At 49.8% G+C, this 17,066-nt stretch overlaps 1 protein-coding gene across 2 annotated transcripts; it reads right to left on the bottom strand.

Annotated features, from left to right (window-relative positions):
* Positions 1 to 209: 209 nt before the first annotated feature.
* On the bottom strand, positions 210 to 15,082 carry LOC121274356 (CDC42 small effector protein 1-B-like). Of its 2 annotated transcripts, none has more exons than XM_041181632.1 (4): positions 14,956 to 15,082; positions 8,405 to 8,509; positions 5,192 to 5,312; positions 210 to 4,127 (listed from the first exon to the last, which is right to left on the bottom strand). In XM_041181632.1, exons 1-3 carry the CDS (start codon positions 15,007 to 15,009, stop codon positions 5,208 to 5,210), a joined length of 264 nt encoding a protein of 87 aa, XP_041037566.1. In that variant the 5' UTR covers positions 15,010 to 15,082; the 3' UTR covers positions 210 to 4,127; positions 5,192 to 5,207. The 2 variants fall into 2 exon arrangements, with proteins under 2 accessions (XP_041037566.1, XP_041037567.1); XM_041181633.1 differs by having other exon boundaries at positions 8,405 to 8,506.
* Between the last annotated feature and the right edge of the window lie 1,984 nt (positions 15,083 to 17,066).

The following is a 17,066-nucleotide window of genomic DNA, read 5'->3' as shown; positions in this document are numbered from 1 at the left end:
TTCAACTCTCTCTTGCCCCATTTTCTAAGAGATTCTGAAGGGCACCCAATCTGTGGAAATGCAGCCCCAGCAAGAGTCAAGAACTTCAAAGAGACGATGGGAGAAGATTGGCAGGGCGGGGGGAAAAACAACAGTGCATGTGGGGAAAAGAAAACGGCACATTCAGAATTGGCATGAAATTCTGTGATTACCCTACCCCCACCCACCCACCCCAAATGATAAGGCTATTAGGGACAAAGATTGCTTGCATCTTGAGTTGCACAGGTACCATACAGCAACTCTACCACCATCATCAGCAAAGGAAGGTGCCCATCCAAAGAATCCCAGGCTTCTAACAGATTGGTGTCAAGTTCCTTTAAGTCAATTTGAGACCCACAATTTGCTCTCTAACATGCTTTTAAAAAAGTGCCCACCTTCCATTAATACAAGCAATTCAGAGGTTGGTAGCTCAACACTATCTTGTTCCAAGTTTGGTTCAAACTTCCATCCCAGCCAGCCAAAAAAAAAAAGGGATAAATCCAGCATGCAGGCCTGGAATAATTTAAGAAACTGCTGGATGCCGAGATGGTGGAACTATAGGCTCTGTCTGGATAGACGGACCAAGATGGGGTTGAATGGCCTCCCCTAGTCTGTATCTAACTTGTGATCTTGTGAAATGTCATTAGGGGTTCGGCCATGTTGAGGCAAATGGTGACTTCTCAATATTAATTGCGCTGGGGGAGATGTTGAACACAGGACACACACACACACACAAACACACAGAGGTAGGCTCGTAGATCATCAGAATTTGAGTGGATTGGCAGGACTATCCTAAAGGAGGCCTAGGCAGGAAATGGACGTTTAAAATAAAGTGGAGTTGACAATATTCCTCAAAGGGCACTATTTTTTTTAAAATTGATTTATGCAAAAGGCTACTGATACATTTGAATAATTGGATCACAAGAGGCTCTAAGTGACATTCTGTCTAAAGCCCTCAAACTATCCTTGGCGATAAAATGAAACCACAACAGCCAACATATTGACAGACCAGCAGGATCTGTAACAACGTGTGTTCAACAATAGGTCTTAAGCCAATTTTATGTTGGGTTTAGGATGGACTTTAGGTGAGTGAGTGGCCATGACACAGAGGCTCCAAGACCTAGATCGTCACCGATCCCTTGATAGGTCTGATGGGTGGCCATTTTAGGCTCCCGGGTTAGCTCTACCAAGGGGCCGGCATGGTCACAACAGGCCAAATGGCCTCCTTCTGCACCGAATCATTCTCCGATTTCACACAATCCTTCAGGACCATTGAAAATTCAGGCTCCAATGCTCCGACGTCCCAGAGTTGACCTTCAAGTAAAGGCCAACTTCTGCTCTCTGTGCTGAGGTTAAGGTAGTTCCACTAGGGCTGCTCTCCAATGGCGGGACAGGTTTATCTCCTGAGCTGAGCAGTTCCGTTCCAGGTCCAGTCTGTGCCAAGTTAACGGAGGCAGTGGGTCAGGGCACAACACTGGCCTCACTGGCTCCAATATCGGACAGTAGTTTTGGGCAGTGAACTCACATACATACCAAGAGTTATTTTCACTCACAAATAAACTTCATTCCAAGGTGTGATTTTTCTTTCCAAACTAGCTACAACTGGCTTAATGCAAAAACAAAAAATAAAGCCCAGCCTGATCCTGCTAAGAAATAAGACGTGAAAGCTTCGAGAGTTAGGACATTGTTTAAGGTGTAGAGGCATTCAGAGTGCACAGACCCAGGGGCTGAAGGTGGAACAATGATGGCTGACCTGACCACAAGCTGTAGTCCACCCAAAATCCTCATGTATTTATAAAGTGACCATAGGACGCTCACTTTACGTTTATTTATTTTGACACTTAAACATCCGGTAAAGGGAGGAGGATGGAGCTGAGAGTGGCACAAGACCAAGTGGAGCAGAAGCGAAGGCTCCTCAGACTGCACCACAGTCGGTTCTGAACCACCCTCTGCTGGTCCTCCCATGGTTTGTCAAGACTTGCAGATTCTAAAATGCTGCCTTGCAGGAAAACATGCCACATTCTAACAGGGCTTCACAATGGAGTGCTCTCACCTGCGCAAAGTTGAAATGTGGGGTCATGGCAATCCAGTGACAATAACTTGCACAGGTTTTACTTGAAAAAAGATGGCATCTCGCAGCGCAGGCGTCAAACCGGTGCAGGAGACAATGGGCCGGGTGGGGGGGCTGGTACTCGCCTGAAGCTTATCGTTGCAGAGTACGGGGAGCTTTACTCTCCGGCTGGCCTGTACAATTCAGTCTCACGGACACAAGTCACACACGGCGGACAGGGTTGGGAGGAGGCGGGCCGTGTGGAACAGGAGTGTCGGCACAGAGCTGTTGCTGACACAAAGGGCCCAATTTTGTACCGCACACATTCAAAACAATCAAGTATTCCCCCTTCCCCTGTATTTTGGTCCCCACCTCCACCACCATTTTGGCTTTTGGACACAACTCCTGGAGCCACCTTGACTGTTTGGCTCAACAGAATGACAACCTCAGGACTGAAACACAAAAAAGTTTCCAGATTTATTAACAAAAATTTGCGCAAATTACTTTTTAAAAACAGCAGCAGCAGCAGCACCCCCTTCCCCCCACCCCCACATAGCTAAGACAGTATTTACCATCTCCAGAGGAACAGTGGGAAGGCTTCAATGAGAGCAGTCAAAGGCTGACTACACCAATGGATTGGAAGGTCCCCTTGTGCCTTTCCTGAAAATGATAGGATTTAGTTACCCATTGTAATGCAGCCATGTTGTTGAGAGCTGGCGGGGGGGGGGGCATGAAATTAACATCCTTATAGACATTGCCAGAGTTTGGGTGATCCAGTGGTCTTGGGCCATACCAACTAGCCAAACCGTCAGCTGCGGCCGTGTAACAAAGGATGGTGGGGAGGGGAGAACTGGCAGTGTCACAGAAAGCCTCTTTTCCAATCTGGAGAAAGGTGTTTGTCCAACAATAATCTCACATATAAGAGCTTCTTGCTGGCGAGGCCAAGTTCTCTTGCGCAACTCTCAACTCAAGAGGTCAACACTTTTATCAAGGTAATTTTAGATGAACAGGAACTTTAAAGCCAGTCTCTGGTTTCTCCCCACCCACTGCCGGCAGACAGCAATGGAGAGCTGCCCCTCTCTAACCATATATATGTGTGTGTGTATGTGTGTGTGTGTGTGTGTGTGCGCGCGCGTGCGCACGCGCACCAGCCATGAGGTTCTCCCCATCGTGGCAAGCCTAACAGTTGGACTGGGATCGTGGCAGTGCAGTGAGCTATGAGGGAGGCTGTTCCTCGCTCTTGATGTTTCTCGCTCTTGAGCATTGAGTGTTAATGAGCCAAAGCAGAGAGAGAGAAACAAACGCCAGATGTTCCCTTAGATAACAAAATCCCGGAAAAACATCAAAAGGAATTCATTTCATTCCGTGAAGAACTATGGGGCAGCACTACAGTCTTGAGGTGAGCTTACTTGTGGAGGTGTCTCACCTCACGGTTGCGTGACCCTCCATTTTAGTGTCATGGAGCTTGCCCCTCTTGGGATGGGCAGAGGGCCATCCGCTGTGCAAGCAGACAGTCCAAATGCCGACTAGTCGAGTCTTCAGTTATCCCAATAAACCGAAGGGCAGTGCCTCCAACCTCAAGAGCCCACCCCCATCTCACAACCCTCCTCATTTGGTTGATATACTCCAAAACTGAGTGGAGTTCTTCAAAAGCAGCCAAAAACTCTCCCCATCTCCCCCCAACAAAAGGCAAAATATAAAAACGGTCCACCCTTTCCCACAAGCGCAGACTCGCGCTCCACTGCAAATCGAGGGGATGTGACCTAAAAGCCTGAGCAGAACTATAAAAGAACAGGTTTAAAAACACTTCCGTATAGACCTTGGAGGCTTAAGAGCCCACATGTTCCTTCCTCACTGGGAAAATCTGTAGAAAGCTTATGTTAATCAGGACCGTCACTACAGAGTTCTTGAGCAGTACAGAAGACTTAAAACGATGAATCAGAGGAAACCCAATTGTGTGTATATCTATATATAAATTAGTTCAAACCATTCAAAGTAACTTTTTGTAAAGAGCAGACCGAAGGGAGTTCAAGAATGGCTTCGCTGGCAGTCCCATCACCTTAAAAAGAAACAACAGTGGAGAGAAAAAAGACAATTAGAAATTTTAATCCATCACACAGGAGGGTAGAAATTTCCCCACAATGGTAATCGAGTCAGGTACAGAGCACGTAAATCGAAATGTCACACCAAAGTCTTCAATTTGAGAGATTGCGCCACCGGTATAAAATCGAACAGACTACTGTTCAAAGAATTCCGAAATAGTTAATTGCCTCAAACACTAACACAAATGAGATAATGCCAGGCAGCCCCCTGACACCCACTCGTCTTGTGCCCCTGACAGCCCCCTTCTTCTGTGCCTCCACCCCCCCCCCCCCCCCAAATGTGCCCCCTCCGCTCCTGTGGTTCCTCCAACTGCCCCCTTGTGTACCCTCAAATTGCCCCCTCCCCTTCCGTAACCCAACTGCCTCCTCCCCTCCTGTAACCCCCAATTTCCCCCTCCTGTAACCCAACTGGCCCCTCCCCTATAATCCCAACTGCGCCCTTTCCTCCTGTAAACCGCCCCCCCCAACTGACCCCTCCTGCTCTCTCCCGTAACACCCCAACTGACCCCTCCTGCTCCTTCCCCTCCTGTCCCCCACAACTCACCCCCTCCCCTCCTGTAACCCCCAACAGTCCACTCCTCGCCAACTGCCCCCTCCCCTCCAGCCTCCTCCAACTGCCCCCTCCCCTCCTGCCTTCCCCAACTGCCCTGTCCCTTCCTGTAACCCCCCCAACTGACCCCCCCCACTTCCCAACTCGCCCCCTCCCCTCACAACCCTCACTGAAGCCCATCCCTCAAAATACTCTAACTCTCCAGCTAACCTTCGACTCTCACTATTTGTAACCAGCTAGATACCCCTGTCCCTATACTGCCCCTGTCAAATTAAGCCAGCCATTTTGCACCCAATTCCTTCCTGTATTCCATCTTTGTTTATTTCCACTGGTTTATGTATATGACCTAATTTCCTAACTTATCTACGGCTTTCTACCTTTTCACACAGTTCAACAAGGCTGCACCTCCCCACCCACCAGTCTCAAGGTATAAAGCTTAGTGTCTCAGGTCACTGTGGGTGCAGAACTTACTTGCTAACGGAGGTGCTCACTGCGAAGATAACTGGCTCTTTGCTACAGTTTGCCTCGTGTCTGTAGTCGAGTTTGTGACCAACCCACTTTTGGATTTCATCCGTTCTTGAACTGACCCCGGCTAATGAGAGAACACGAGGAGAAATTTACCAATAGGTAGAAAGAATTGTTTTATTGGTTACCCGTCCCTGGGATGTGTGGGCCAGGATAGCCATCAAGATCACCACTACTGAGGCTAGCTTTTGAATCCGGATTTTATTCATTCAGCTGCCGTGGTGGGATTTGAACCCATGTCTCCCCACCCACCTCCCAGAGCATCAGCCTGGGCCTCTGGACTACCGGCCCAGTGACATTACCACTGCACCACCATCTCCCTCAGGGTGAGGGGACTAGGTGGGCAGCTGGAGTTATGAAACAGGTCGGCCGTGATCTGACTGATGGGCGGGACAAGCTGAAGGTGGCAGAATGGCCTCCTCCTGTCCCGGTGATCAGTGGGTGGATAAAATGCACCCAGGCCAAGTGCCAAACCAGACAAGTTGGCCCGCGATGACTCAGCTAACCGCAGTCTCAACCACAGTTCTATTGGAGTTAGGCAAGGTAAATCTTGCACTTTCCCCAACCTTGAGACGTGGCAAAGAGCCTTTCAGCCAATGAGGTGCCTCTTCTTTTAAAAAAAGATGAGCAGTCACTATTGCAATGGAGGGAACATGGCTGCCAATGTGCGCACAGCAAGATCCCAGGAACAGCAACGTGGTCAATAACCCAGACAGATAATTTTTAGGGCCTAGATTCCCGGGGGCTGCTTTTCGAAATAGCGGCTGTAGGATCCTTCACACGTTCCTCCTCCTCCTACCACCGCCGAGAGGGCAGACAGCTTAACGTCTCCTCTGAAAGACAGTGCGGCACTCCCTCAGTACTGGCAGTGGCAGTCGCCAGCCCTGCTCAAACCTCGAGAGCGGGGACTCGAACCCCCAACTGTCTGACTCGAAGGCGAGGGAGCTGCTTGCTTGCTCACCAGGCCTCGACAAGGCAAGGGTGGGAAAGCCGATGCATGGACCACTGGGCTATTCAACTGCACAGGTCGCCGTGGGGGAAGCCACTTCTGGCACTCTTGTCAGCTCTTGCTTTTGTTCATCTCTGGGCACTCATGCCCTGCTCTGTTCAAACGTAGCCATGGGCTTAATCTGAGAACTTGCTTAACCAGCTCAGCCAGCCCAGTTAGCAGAATTTAATTCAGTTTATATCCTGAAGTAGCAGCACCAGATAAATATCTGATGCCCATCTCGAAACCTCTATCTCTTTCTCAAGATCTCTTTCTCAAAATCTCTCTCTCTGCCTTCCACTCTGGATTCTTCTATCACTCTAAAATCTCTTTCTACCCCCTCAATGTCTCTCTCTCTCTCTCTCTCTCTCCCGCCAACTCGCTCTGCCCCTCTCTTCAAAGTGTCAGCCCCTGCTGCAAGGCAGGCAGGTCCCACTGTGACAAAGATCTGGCAGATATCGCGCTGCAATACTGCACTTGTTTATAAGTCGTTTTAAGATTCCTGACATTCCCCGAGGGGGAGGGGAGGCTGTGATTTGCATGTCACATGGCCAGGGATGACAAAAGCTGCCTTGATTGTTCACTGATGCCCTAATTCAATCTCGTGCAGCAGGTCACAGGATGGCACCGTTCTATTGCAACATGCATGCAGCGCTTGGGCAGGAGATAGGCCAGCTGGAGGCGCTTGGTAATCGGATAAGTAAATAGCCAGGAGTGGCTCCATTAATCACCCTGCGGAGAGGTCCTGACTAAAAGCCCTCAATTCTAATTAACACATACCGAACTGGTTGGACTCGAGACCGGGGCGGGGAGGAGCATAGGTACCCAAACAGGCAGTAGACTATCACGAGTGACTTTAAAATGGTTTACGAAATTCATTAAGAAACAGTTTAGATGCGACATATTAACTAGCAAGACAGAGAAAAAAAAAAAGTCGAGACCCATTTGCTGATCCCAGAGAACAAAGGGAGGGTTAGCAGGGTGTGTGGGTCTCAACACCCTCCTCGTCCACTGCTCCATCGTCCATCTTTAAAAGGAGGAAGCTGCCCAATGAGCACTGGCCCCTCACCAGCACCTCAGACACCTACCACCAGTATATATACAATTTTCTTTTTAAGTGGGCTGGGAGCTCACCCAGTGTCTATCTGTCTAACTATTTCGACCAATGGATAGAGGACAAGTGCTCCAAACATCAAGGTGGTTACCACCTCTCCTGTTCGTCATCCTGCTAGAGGTCAGTTTTTAGCTTCCATCTTGCGAAAGGGTCAAATGCTGGTCCTTTTTAAACAACTGCATAGACAAGGGAGATGCCATTCTATCAGCTTCGGGATGTCAACATGGCAGCCTGAACTAAGACTGTTTAGGGGTCAAAGGGTTTAAGAAAGCCTCTTGCAGAGAGAGAATCAATGCGGTGTAAAAATTCTACCAGGGTTTTATAAATATGCATAAAATATCTGTTTATTTAAGGCCCCAATTTTGTACAGAGCTAAATCAGTTGCGCTGTTGGTTGAGAGTACACAAGCCACATCAAGGGGTTCATCAGTGAAATGCATCGAGGCTTCACTTTTACTTCATTCATTCATCAGACGTGGGCATCGCTGGCAAGGCCAGCATTTGGTGTCCATCCCTAATTGCCCCTTGAACTGAGTGGTCTTGCTCAGCCATTTCAGAGGGGCAGTTAAGTATCAACCACATTGCTGTGGGTCTGGAGTCACATGTAGGCCAGACTGAGTAAGGATGGCAGATTTTCTTCCCTAAAAGGGGCATTAGTGACCCAGATGGGTTTTTACGACAATCGATGAAAGTTGTCATGGTCACCATTACTGATACTCGCTTTCAATTCCAGATTTTATTAATTGAATTTAAATTCCACCAGCTGCCATGGTGGGATTTGAACCCGTATCCCCAGAGCACTAGCCTGGGCCCCTGGATTACTGGTCCAGTAATATTACCACAATTCCACGGTTTAATGTGAATTTAAATGTGGCACTGGAGAATAGAACACTCATCTCTCGGATGTGGGTGCTCTCTGGCCCTGAGTCAGGAGGTCAAGGGTTTTGGTCCCACTCCAGATACTGGAGCAGATCACCTGCATCTCAAGGAGAGATAGACAGACAGGGGTCCAGGGGTGCTGGGGGATTAACAGGTGAAAAGCACCCCCCATGTCTCACCATTGAAAAGCCTTGGCTTGACATGTCTCCTGATCCAACATGCGTCAAGTGTACGAAGTTCATGGGCTCACCGATCATACTCCTGTCGATCCGCTTCCTCTTCTTCTGGAATACAAGGACAGGAGTTAATGCAATGAGACCCCATGTTGGCCACACCTTCAGATCACCTTAACTCTCAATTTCCTCAGCCAACTTTAGAACAGGAGAGTCCTTTACCTTGGCAACCTCCTCCGGCCCCTCACCCCTCCCCATCTCTGTAACCTCCTCCAGCCCCTGCACCCCTCCCTATCTCTGTAACCTCCTCCAGTCCCTACACCCCTATCTCTGTAACCTCTTCCAGCCCCTACACCCCTTCCTCTCTATAACCTCCTTCCAACCTCCAAAACCCTCAGATCTCTGTGCTCCTCCAATTCTGGCCTCTTGCACATCCCGAGTTCCATCGCTCCACCATTGGCGGCAGTGCCTTCAGCAGCCCTGAGCTCTGGAATTCCCTCCCTAGGCCTCTCTGCCTCTCCCTTTCAAGAAGCTCCTTAAAAGCAACATTTTTAAAATTCTTTTATGGGACGTGGTCATCACTGGTAAATCCAGCATTTGTTACCCATCCCTAATTGCCCATCGAATTGAGCCGTCTCACTCGGCCATTTCAGAGGGGCACTTAAGAGGACCACAGCCATGTGGTCAACTCTTAACTGCCCCTCTGAAATGGCTGAGGAAGTCCACTCAGTTCAAGGGGCAGGTAGGGAAGGGCAGCAAGTGCTGGCCTTGCCAGCGATGCCCACTTCCCAAAGAATTTTTTTTAAAAAAGGGGCCATCATCACATTGCTGTTTGTGGGAGCTTGCTGTGCACAAACCTTCATAATAGAAACCCCAGCACGTCAAGGTTATTTCACTGGTTGGAAAGCAATTTGGGATGTCACCCAGAAGGTGCTATAGAAATGCAAAGTCTTTTGTTTCTTTCTGTGGGGGTGGGCAGTTGCTGGGTTACAGCACAAACTGTGTGAAGACACAACTCCTTGAAAACAAAATCGAGGGCAAAGTTTGGCCAAACATTGAAAATGAGTCATTTCTCCTCCTGCAGTGTTGCCACAGGTAGATCCTGGACAGCTTTCAGAAACGCCTCCAAATGCAAACACTTCAAAGGCCGATTCCTTTAAACACAACGGTGCCGGGGCTTAAGGAGTCACACCCCAATCAAATTGCGGGCAGCTCCGTGGGCTTGGGATTCACTTTTCCTGTCCCTGTCGTGCAAGCGACATCAATCGGGAATGACATGAAGGGCGAAAGGGGGATTCTGACCCAAGCCCACCCAGCCAGGGGGTGGGGCGGGTCAATGAACTCAGTTAACTATTGTTTACAAGAATGCTGCCAGGGTTAGAAAAAAAGTGTAGCTACGAGGAGAGATTGGATAGGTTGGGGTTATTTTCCTTAGAGCAAAGAAGGCTGAGAGGTGACTTGATTGAGGTGTACAAAATAATGAGGGGGCTAGATAGAGTGGACAGGATAAAATTGTTTCCCTTGGTGGAGAATTCGAGAACCAGGGAACATAGATTCAAGATAAGTGGCAGAAGTTGTAGGGGGGACATGAGGAAGAACTTTTTTTAGGCAAAGGGTAGTGGGTGTCTGGAAATCGCTGCCCAAGTTGGTGGCAGAGGCAGAAACTTTAAACTCTCTTTTAAAAAGTACCTCGATCTGCACTTTAAGTGCTGTAAGCTGCAGGGTTATGGGCCGGGTGCAGGAAGGTGGGAATAGAAAGGACACCTGGGTGTCCTCGGGCTGGCATGGACAAGATGGGCTGAATGGCCTCCTTCTGTGCTGTAACTGTTCTAAGGTTCTAACAGTTAGATCAGTCTTTTCATACAATCAAGCTCTGTAAAAAAACTCGACACCATTGATGACACCAACCAAATGCTCATGCAGCGTCTAAACACTAGCACATTCAGCCAAACCGCCTGCTTCTGTACCGTAAATTCTTTTGACAGCACCTTTCAAACCCACGACCTCTACCACCTAGAAGGACATGGGAACACCACCAGCTGGAAGTTCCCCTCCAGTCACTCGCCACCCTGACTTGGAAATATATCGGCTGTACCTTCACTGTCGCTGGGTCAAAATCCTGGAACTCCCTCCCTAACAGCACAGTGGGTGTATCTACAACACAGGGACTGCAGCGGTTCAAGAAGGAAGCTCACCCACCACCTTCAAGGGGCAATTAGGGATGGGCAGGAAATGCTGACTTAGTCAGCAACACTCACATCCTGTTAAAAAAAAGTCACGCCCTTGACAAGGGCACCAGGCTCAATCTCCCCCTCAGTGTCGAGCCAGCAAACCCAAAAACCTTGCACAATGCCGTTCATGATGTCAGGACTACCCAACTTTACATGTCCAAAAAAAAGACTTAATTGGTCATAATCACTTTTGCAATGTAGGAAGCATGGGTAGCCAAATTATACACGGGAAGCTCCCACAACAGCAATGACGTGATGACCAGATAACCTGTTTTCAAACGGTGGTGGTTGAGAAATAGGTCAAACCCCACTCCAGGTATTTAGTGTTCTATCCCTGCAAGCCTGGCGGTGAAGGATATAACAGGAGCCAATCCTGACACACTTTTACGGCTATTTATTTAGAGGTACAGATTCCAAGCATGCACCACCTAACCCAAACACCACAGTTTCAGCGGAGCACAGGCAAAAGCCCAGGTAGTGCCCACGCCTACCTACAATTAAACACAATTAACACCCGAGCGCATAATCTTTCCGACACTATTAGTGCAGCACCGAGGGAGTGCTGCAGGGCAGGAGGCATTATTTTATTGGACCGAGGCCCTGCCTCCCACAGCCGTTATTGGAAAGGGCAAGGTGGGGGGTGGAGTTCTCCCCAGTGTCAACATTCATCCCTAAACCCAACATCATCATAAAGCAAATGACCTGGTCAGCTTCCTGCATTTGTTATGCACGGGATCTTACTGTGCCCAAATCGGCTGCTGCGTTTCCGACACGACAGACGTGACGGCCCTTCAAAAAAAGCGCATCGGCCACCATCCGATTAGATCGTGGCAGATCTCTAGCTCGGCACATTACCCAACAAAACAACATTTGTCGCTCTCAAGTCTTAAAAGTTCCTAATAGCCCGCGTCATCCTCACAGCTTTCTGGAGGAAGATGGTTGTGGCTGACTGGAGACCTGCCAAGTTGGCACACGTCCCTTTGAAATGCTGCACTAACTTCACATTGAGCACACCAACCCCCCCACCCACCACCACCACAGTTGCCAACGTCACATCCCTCCAGCAAAGCCAGGCTTGCAAATTATAGAAACAACGATCAAAAGAAAAAAAAAAAGTGCTCATGGGATCTTTCACCACCCCACGAGGGCGGGGGGGGGGGGCAAGAAGGGTGGCCATGGTGCGGTGCTTACTCAGCACCACCCCATGACCCACCCCTCCACGACAGGTTTGAGGTTCCCACGGCAAGGCTCCCCCACGCCCCTTCCTCCACCCAACAGGGCAGAGCTCCATCGGCACTGCCCCACACTACCCATCCCCTGCCTCCAATACAGTTGGAGCTCTCCCCGCACTGCCGACAGAGCTGAGGCTTCCTCTGCACTAGCACTGGGCTGTCAACCTGGATTTTTCCCCAGGTCTCTGGTGTGGATTTGAACCCACAACCTTCTGTTACGGAGATGTGCAAGGTGCCAAGCAACGCCAACGAGAGAATCAAGCCATCTCCCCCTGACATTCAATGGCATTACCATCACTGAATCCCCCATTATCAACATCCTGGGGGCTACCATTGACCAGAAACTGAACTGGACCAGCCATATAAATACTGTGGCTACAAGAGCAGGTCAGAGGCTGGGAATCCTGCGGTAACTCACCTCCTGACTCCCCAAAGCCTGTCCACCATCTACAAGGCACAAGCCAGGAGTGTGATGGAATACTCCCCACTTGCCTGGATGAGTGCAGCTCCCACAACACTCAAGAAGCTCGACACCATCCAGGACAAAGCAGCCCACTTGATTGGCACCCCATCCACAAACATTCACTCCCTCCACCATTGACGCAGTGTGTGTACCATCTACAAGATCCACTGCAGCAACTCACCAAGGCTCCTTCAACAGCACCTTCCAAACCCACAACCTCTACCATCTAGAAGGACGAGGGCAGCAGACACATGGGGACACCACCACCTGGAAGATCCCCCGAGCCACACACCATCCTGACTTGGAAATATATCGGCTGTTCCTTCGCTGTCGCTGGGTCAAAATCCTGGAACTCCCTCCCTAACAGCACAGTGGGTGAACCTACACCACAGGGACTGCAGCGATTCAAGGTGGCAGCTCACCCACCACCTTCTCAAGGGGCAATTAGGGGTGGGCAATAAATGCTGGGCCCGGTCAACAATGCCAATGTAGGGCACTCATTGTTGAGGAATGGGCAAAACGCGGTAGCCATTTTGAAAGTGAATGACTCAATCTGTTTCTTTCAATTGCGTGTTCCCGGCATAGAATTTGAACCCTTGGCCTTCAGACCCAGGAACGGTCAGCGAGCAGAGCCAACATCATCGAGTCCTTCCCACTGTCACAGTGCTGGGCAGAGTGGATGCTTTCTTACCCCCCTCCTCCTCAAACCAAAACCACTCAGATTTAACAGTTGAACTGCAAGGACTCGCCAAAGAAGAGTTGAAGGGTTGCACTTTTTTTTTGAAAAAGAAAATCTTTTGACGGTCATTTAAACTGGAGACCCCACGTGCCCTCTATGGTGGATGTAAAAGTTCCCACGGCCACTATTAAAAAGGTCATTGGGGGTAGGGGGAGAGAAAAAGAGAGATCTCCTCGATGCCCTGGGACCCATATTCATGCCTCAACCAACATCATTTGAGAGAGAGAAAAAGAAAATCATGATTGTCGGAGCTTCCTGTGCTCAAACTGGCTGCTGCATTTCCTTCATTACAACAGCGACTACACAATTCAAAACAATTACCTCATTGGCTGCAACGCGCTCCGGAATGTTCTGGAGGCTATAGAAGTGCACTATCCAGACGTTCAGCCCATCGACTCTTCTACTGGCTTTTCTGAGGAGCGATCTAGTTATTCCCACTACCCCACCCCACCCCCCCGCCCCTCCCCATAATCATGTACTCTTTTTTATTCAATTCCCTTTTGGGATTTATTGTGGAATCTGCAGCGAACATCCCATCGGGAAGCGACTTCCAAATCATCGCCACTTTCTCGTGTTAATAATGTTTTCCTTGTAGCCCCCACCGGTCCTTTCGCCAGTCATTTAAATCAGTGTCCCCCTGGATATCGATCCTTCAGCCACTGCAAGGAGTTTCTCTTTATTTGCGCTCTAAATCTTCGATTTTTAAGCACCTCGGCCTGAAACCAAAAAGCAGGATACTGCGGATGCAGGAAACCCGAAACGAAACCAGAAAAGTGCTGGAAAAACTCAGCAGGTCTGGCAGCATCTGTGGAGAGAGGAACAGAGTTAACATTTCGACTCCGTATCACTTTTCTAAAGCTTTGAAGAGGAGTCATACAGACTCAAAACGTTAACTCTCTCCGCAGATGATGCCAGACCTGCTGAGTTTTTCCAGCGTTTGCTGTTTTAGTTTCTGCTTTTACTCCTCCCTAGCCTCCTCTGCTCTCAAGGGCTGGAGTATCGTGTCCATTTCTGGGCATTTTAGGAGAGATGCAAAGACATCGGAGAGAGTGCAGAAAAGATTGACCAGAATGGTCCCGGGGGATGACAAATTCCCATTACGCAGATAGTTACGTGGAGAAGTTGGGACTGTTTTCCTTGAAGAGAAGGTTGAGAGGAGTTTTGCAGGAGGTGTTCAGAATCACAAGGGGTCTGGACAGAGTAGACACAAGGTTGGGGGTGGGACAGGAATCTGTTCCCATTGGTGGAAGGATTGAGAACGAGAGGACACAGATTTAAGGTCATTGGTAAAAGCAGCAAAAATTATAGGAAAAAAAAATTTTCACGCAGTGAGTGAATAGGGTCTGGAACACGCTGCCCGAGAGCGTGGGGGGGACAGGGTCAATTGAGTGGTTAGGGTCTGGAACGCAATGTCTGAGAGTGAGGTGGAGACAGGGTCAATTGAGTGGTTAGGATCTGGAATGCACTGTCTGAGAGTGTGGTGGAGGCAGGGTCAATCGAGGCAGTCATCTGAAAAGGAAGAATGTGCAGGGTTACAGGGAGGAGAATGGGAGAATGGCACCAAGTGAATTGCTCATTCGGAGAGCCAGTGCAGACACGATGGGCCGAATGGGCTCCTTCTGCGCCATAATAATCCTGTGATCCTTTGAACCTCAGCTTCCCTGGTCCGTCCACACGTCTGTAACCCCCTCATCCAGGCAGCCATTCGACTAAACGTCCTCCGTGCCCCTCTCCGCAGACGTCACATCCATCCTGAGTGTGCTGTCCAGGCCTGGGAGACAATGCGCCAGCTCGCACTCTCACTTTGATGCTGCAGGTTCAGGCCAGGGAAAGGAGGAAACCATTCAGGAGGAAGAAAACCCCAGTTAAAAAAAGGGTCAAGCTGTACTCACCGGTTGAGCCTTCTCCACCTCCGAGCAGCCAAAACACAACCAAAAGTCACTCATTTCCACAGGCCTGCACGTGCGGCTCCCAGGTTCTTGTTCAGGTTCGTGTAGCAGCCAATTTCCTCTGCAGCACCCTCTCCCTCCCTCCCCCCCACCCCCCACCCCACCCCACCCGCCCCGCCCCCCCACCCCCCACCCCCGACAAAAGACACGTGTGTCAATTGGGGTCAATGGAGTACATGGGGCTGTCCGGGACTGAGAGCCGGGTTTAAACACCCCCCCTCTGCTCTCTGACTGCAGTCAATGTTTGTGCCTCTGCGGGAGCTGTCGGATGTCGGAGTTCAGGACGCCGGCTCCCTGTGGTCGTAAAAATTCCTTCCCCCACTTCCAATCGGGTCCGCACCTGTTCAGGAGGAGAAGCGGGTTAGTAATTGTGGCTGGAGATGAACGCCGGGCAGGAAATGCAACAGAAACTGGGACAGGGGGAAAGACAATGGCACAGCGGTAACGTCGCTGGTCTAGTAACCCAGAGTCCCAGGCTAATGCTCCAGGTTCACGGGTTCAAATCCCCCCACGGGCAGCTGGGGTGGAATTTAAATTCAATGAATAAAATCTGGAATTGAAAAGCGAGTCTCAGTGATGGTAATCATGGCAACCATCATGGATTGTCGTAAAAACCCCCCATCTGGGTCACTCATGCCCCTTTAGGGAAGGGAAATCTGCCGTCCTCACCCGGTCTGGCCTACATGTGACTCCAGACCCACAGCCATGTGGTCAACTCTTAACTGCCCCCCTGAAATGGCCGAGCAAGCCCACTCAGTTCAAGGGGCAATTAGGAATGGGCAAAAAACGCTGGCCCTGCCAGTGATGCCCACATCCCGTGAAAGAATAAAAATGAACGAGGATGGAATTCTTTCCTGGCACCTAAAAAAATAATAATTTAACCCATGCAGGATTTGAGTGGTATCCTAAATGTGATCATTCTTTCTTTTCCTCTTCTACTGCCCTAGATGTTGAGTACCAAAACACCAGAACACCACCACCATGCCCCTCTCAATATCCCAATGCCTCTGATCCAAACGGCCAGTCTTCCTCATCTCCAAAGCCTCTCTGGGCTGTTCAACCTGTGCCTCTCCTCTCCCCACCCCCAACCCAGCTTCCCAATTTCCTGGAGGGGGCAACCAGAGAACGACCAAGGATCCCGGCAACCACCCCCACCCAACCCATCCACTGCCCTCACGGTCCAAGGGTTCTCCCTCCTGCTCTGTGGTGGGCCTCAGCACCACTGATGTTCCAAACAGGACAGGACTGACAAACACGGCAGGAACTAAACTGGGGCCACATGGCTTTGGGAAAAGGACCAGCCTTTCCCCTGTGCAACTCCCTCATTGATCTTTCCATTGGTGCCTGGTACCTCCTCCCCTTCCTCTGGGCTGGGGCTAGCAGTAAGAGCTGTTCAGAAATGGGGTCAAATCATCCAAGTACAACAGCGCGTCCACAAAAGACCAGACAGTTCCATCAATCGGGTGTCCTTTATGTACAGAAAGATCCCTCCCTAAACCTCTCCGTCTCTCTCTCTCTCTCTCCCCTCCTCTCCTCTCCTCTAAGACACTCCTTAAAATCAATGTCTTTGACCAAGCTTTTGGCCACCAGTCATGTTGTAGCTCGGGGTCAAATTTTGTTTGATAAGGCTCCTATGAAGTGCTTTGGGGATGTTTTATTCAGTTAGAGGTGCCACAGAAATCAGAGTTGTTGTTGTTGCAACGTTAACTTGGGCCATCAGAAGCCACTACTACGTTAAAGATCCCCTCCGAGCCCCACACCATCCCACCTTGGAAATATATTGGCCGTTCCTGTACTGTCACTGGGTCAAAGTCCTGGAACTCCCTCCCTAACAGCACAGTGGGTGTACCTACACCACGTGGACTGCAGCCGCTCAAGAAGGTGGCTCACCACCACCTTCTCAAGGGGGCAATTAGGGATGGGCGATAAATGCTGGCCCAGCCAGCACCACAGCCCATCAACAAACGATGTATATTAAAAAAAAAAATCAGCAAGGAATGGACTCTTGGTCAATCTCCCTCCTTATTCATTCCAGTCAGATTGGCTGACACGCC

The sequence above is a fragment of the Carcharodon carcharias genome, assembly GCF_017639515.1.
Source record: "Carcharodon carcharias isolate sCarCar2 chromosome 36 unlocalized genomic scaffold, sCarCar2.pri SUPER_36_unloc_1, whole genome shotgun sequence".
Lineage (NCBI taxonomy): Eukaryota > Metazoa > Chordata > Chondrichthyes > Lamniformes > Lamnidae > Carcharodon > Carcharodon carcharias.
Note: the sequence above shows the minus strand (reverse complement) of the source record. Positions and strands in the feature narration are given on the sequence as shown.

Excerpts from the sequence above, each read along its gene's own strand:
- LOC121274356 (XM_041181632.1), bottom strand. The coding sequence starts at position 15,009 with ATGAGTGACTTTTGGTTGTGTTTTGGCTGCTCGGAGGTGGAGAAGGCT. Across the intron at positions 8,510-14,955 it reads AGGTGGAGAAGGCTCAACCG|AAGAAGAGGAAGCGGATCGA; the intron begins GTGAGTACAGCT and ends CTTGTATTCCAG. Across the intron at positions 5,313-8,404 it reads CAAGCCAAGGCTTTTCAATG|CCGGGGTCAGTTCAAGAACG; the intron begins GTGAGACATGGG and ends TTCTCTCATTAG.